The sequence below is a fragment of the Mya arenaria genome, chromosome 9 (assembly GCF_026914265.1).
Source record: "Mya arenaria isolate MELC-2E11 chromosome 9, ASM2691426v1".
Classification (NCBI taxonomy): domain Eukaryota; kingdom Metazoa; phylum Mollusca; class Bivalvia; order Myida; family Myidae; genus Mya; species Mya arenaria.
In genome coordinates this window covers 39,537,514-39,541,928 of record NC_069130.1, presented here as the reverse complement: position 1 = coordinate 39,541,928, position 4,415 = coordinate 39,537,514, and the positions used below count along the sequence as shown (strand labels likewise).

Sequence of the window (4,415 nt, the reverse complement as noted above, 5' to 3'; positions counted from 1 at the left end):
TTGAGAGGCGGACACCTTAACCACTCGACTACTCTCACCCTAATGGGGATTGGATCCACTACCTCTTGATTGAGAGGCGGACACCTTAACCTCTCGACTACTCTCACCCTAATGGGGATCGAATCCACAACCTCTTGATTGAGAGGCGGACACCTTAACCACTCGACTACTCTCACCCTAATGGGGATTGAATCCACTACCTCTTGGGTGAGAGGCGGACACCTTAACCACTCGACCACTCTTATCCCAATGGGGATTGAATCTGCTACCTCTTGGTTGAGAGGTGGACACCTTAACCACTCGACCACTCTTATCATAATGGGGATCGAATCCACTACCTCTTGGTTGAGAGGCGGACACCTTAACCACTCGACTACTCTCATCCTAATGGGGATTGAATCCACAACCTCTTGATTGAGAGGCGGACACCTTAACCACTCGACCACTCTTATCCCAATGGGGATTAAATCCACTACCTCTTGGTTGAGAGGCGGACACCTTAACCAGTCGACTACACTCACCCTAATGGGGATTGAATCCACTACCTCTTGAGTGAGAGGCGGACACCTTAACAACTCGACTACTCTCACCCTAATGGGGATTGAATCCACTACCTCTTTGGTGAGAGGCGGTACCTTAACCACTCGACTACTCTCATCCTAATGGCGATTGAATCCACTACCTTTTGATTGAGAGGCGGACACCTTAACGACTCGGCCACTCTCATCCTAATGACGATTGAATCCACTACCTCTTGAGTGAGAGGCGGACACCTTAACCACTCGACTACTCTCACTCTAATGGCGATTGAATCCACTATCTCTTGGGTGAGAGGCGGACACCTTAACCACTCGACTACTCTCACCCTAATGGGGATTGAATCCACTACCTCTTGAGTGAGAGGCGGACACCTTAACCACTTGACTACTCTCACCCTAATGACGATTGAATCCACTACCTCTTGGTTGAGAGGCGGACACCTAAACCACTCGACTACTCTCACCCTAATGACGATTGAATCCACAACCTCACTTAACCACTCGACTACTCTCACCCTAATGACGATTGAATCCACTACCTCTTGGGTGAGAGGCGGACACCTTAATCACTCGACTACTCTCACCTAATGGGGATCGAACCCACTACCTCTTGGGTGAGAGGCGGACACCTTAACCACTCGACCACTTACTTCTTAAAACTTACTTGTACATAAACAATCACCAGTTTTGTTATCAGCTCTGCACATATACATATTAATTATATCTAGCTTTAAAGTGATAAACGTCATGTACTTATTCCGTGATAGATAAACATTATACATTCACATAGAGATTCGGTTTCACGTCATACACGGAAAGATATAAAAATGACCTTGCCGTTAAACAGGATATACCGTTTATGTAAACTATGAAAATGAGGAAAAACCGCACGTAAACGTTATGCGTAATTTTTGTATAGCGGGGATGTTTTTGTAAGGTCTGATGGATTGTAATTACACGGTTTTACTTTTGTAAAATACTCCAATCACAGGCGATCAGTTGTTTTTATTCGCAACTGCACTAAAGCTGAACAGAATTATTGCGTTTTAAACTTATTTGTGAAATAAAGGTAAATGTGGAAACAGTAATTTCAATATATACGTGTTATAATTGAATATGATTTAAAATATGGAGTTTTAAAAATATTTCTGGTAAATGATTTTCCTACATCAAACGTTTTAAAAATCGGATATCACTGAAAGCGGGAATACAGCAAAATGGAGACCGGCAAAATATCCGGTATATTTATTCTTTTTGGATTATCGTTTCTAAGTGGAACCTTGTCCATTCTGACAGTGAAATGTCTGATCAGCAAGTTCGGCTCCAGCTCCAAGTTAAAGAGAGCCATCTCTCTTTTGAACTGTTTCTCCGGGGGAGTGTTCTTTGCTACATCCATTCTTGATCTTTTACCGGAAGCCCGGGAGAGTATGGAGGAAGCCATTAAACATTATGACTTTCACACACACTATCCATTGTCCGAACTCCTCTTGTGCATTGGCTTTTTCCTTATCCTGACGGTTGAACACTTTGCTCACATGTTCTGTGCACCCAGAAACAAAGTTGAACATCTGAAGGAGAAGAAAGGTGAAGATGTTAACGATTTAAAGTCAGTCTCGAAAGAAAACCCCACTTCAAATAGGAAGAAAGATGGGTTCATGTTGCCTGCTAAAGAAAGTGACATTTTGGTGTACAGTGAGTTTGAAGATTCATCCTACGTGGACGATGTGACTTACCAAACTTATGGTACGGTGGATGGATCAGTGGATGGAAACTCCAAAGTCCCATACACAGGCATAGGTTTATCTCGAAATGCTTCACCCACAGAAACACAGATAGTGTTTGATAACAGTGATCGGATAGTAATACGCAATGGACAACCAAATATAGCAACTATCCATTCACCGTCTACAAAAGAAGCAATCCACAGTGCACTAGAAACGTCCGTAGACGATCCGGCAAGATCAAAACTAAGAGGAATTGTTCTTCTTATCGCTTTGTCCCTTCACATGATCTTTGACGGCCTTGCTTTAGGATTACTGGACAAGGAATCGAAAGTTTGGCAGCTTCTTGCAGCTCTTGCCTTACACAAATGTCTGGTATTCTTCACAATAGGGCTTCAGTCCTTGGAGATACTTGCCTCAGTGAAGAAAGCCATACTCGTCGTAGCTGCATTAGCTCTAGTTAGTCCTGTTGGTGTTCTGATAGGGGAGTTTATCAACAACGCTGGAGAAGAAGTAAGCCGAGACACGGCTTCTGCTATCCTTCAAGGCATTGCTACAGGAACATTTCTGTTTGTGACATTCTTCGAAATCCTACAGAGGGAACTGGGGTCACATGATCCAGACTTGATGAAAATTGTGATGACAGTGTTGGGTTTTATTCTTATAGCGCTTATAAGATTGCTGGAACATGAAGACCACGATTAGCTTGTTATTCCTTTTTTGTGGTTCGATCAATTGAAATGACAAAAACGTACTATAGAATATATAAGTTTATACGTTTTCCGGTAAAGCACCAATTGGAAGACTGTTGATAGTCATATTACTGGAATTAACAATGGACATGGTTATATATACAATCGAACCTCATTGGCTCGAACTCCCATGGACCGGCTAAAATACCTCGAGCCACGAATTGTTCGAGCCAAGCGGGAATGATTACTTTCAGTTGAATGAAATCTGTTCTTTACATCCAGTTCGAGCCAACGAAGAATTCGAGCCAAGCGAGTTCGAGCCAACGGGGTTCGACCGTTATAAGGCATGCGAAGACTAATTGAAAGACCTTGGATATGAAGAACTTTGTGAAACTTAACAATATTAATATCATCATCGTTGTCAACTTTCAAATCGGTACTGCACTATTACTATAATGACACACTTGTGATATACAAAAAATATTTGAAACAACTGTTTAGATTGAATGAGGTGATGTTTGAATACTTGATCACATCATCAACTATATCACGTTTAGAAGTTAACAACGATGAAGTTTATCACGTTGCTAACAACACAATCGGTCCAATTTATTATTTTTACTCTCATCTTCTTGATATATACGCATATCAGAACATTATAATGCACGTAGTTATGTAACAACTGTAACTGCCGTCGTGTTACGCTGTGTTTTGTTGAATGTCTCGTTGGGCCTTTGAACAAGTTCATTATTAAACATTTTGCTGCTCTTGTTGTAGCTACTTCTCAACAGTTGATAAACATGACAGTAAGTATAAGATGGGTACATATGTGCGATGATTTGTTGTGGAAAACATGCACACATGCGGTGTACCAGCTGACAGGAGGATGTTATGCATCAGTCAATTGTTACCACGCCCCCCCTCACGTCCGGGGGTTTACCGGGATAACCGGGGAAATGGGTCGTGTTTATAGGAGGTCCCCGCAGTGCCGGGTGAATGCGGTGGTTTTGTCTTCGCGCCTAAGATAGCGGGCAATGGGCCCAGCCAAAGGTCCCTGGGGGGGGGGGGGCAGGGGCATTCGGCAGGGATTTTACCAGCAGTTCGTCCCCGCTTAGGAATTTAACCCGGGCTTGGCTTGACCGAAATTCAAAGTCCCCGCTATTCCCCTGACCGGGGGCCGTGGCTACAATTGACTGGTGCATTAATGAAGCTTACAAACTTAAATGAACGTTATTTAATGTTTAAACCATTGGCTAGCAGTAATCGGTATAACATGGTCACGCTTCCTCAAACGCATTCCTTTGTGACCCCATACTATACTGTTACATTTAAGCGTCACCATTTTATTGACATCTGACGTTACGAACACGTATTTTATGCGTCAATTGTTGTTAAGTGTCTATCCACGCTGAATGACGTTTGATTTCCTTAGCGGATGGTATGTGTGACGATTAGCAGTTCCG

The 4,415-nt window shown here is 42.8% G+C and overlaps 1 protein-coding gene across 1 annotated transcript; it reads left to right on the top strand.

The window, feature by feature from the left end:
• The first annotated feature begins 1,401 nt into the window (after positions 1-1,401).
• On the top strand, positions 1,402-3,719 carry LOC128246609 (zinc transporter ZIP3-like). Its single transcript, XM_052964900.1, has one exon. It carries the CDS (start codon positions 1,757-1,759, stop codon positions 2,963-2,965), a length of 1,209 nt encoding a protein of 402 aa, XP_052820860.1. The 5' UTR covers positions 1,402-1,756; the 3' UTR covers positions 2,966-3,719.
• The last annotated feature ends 696 nt before the right edge of the window (positions 3,720-4,415 follow it).

Excerpts from the sequence above, each read along its gene's own strand:
- LOC128246609 (XM_052964900.1), top strand. The coding sequence starts at position 1,757 with ATGGAGACCGGCAAAATATCCGGTATATTTATTCTTTTTGGATTATCG.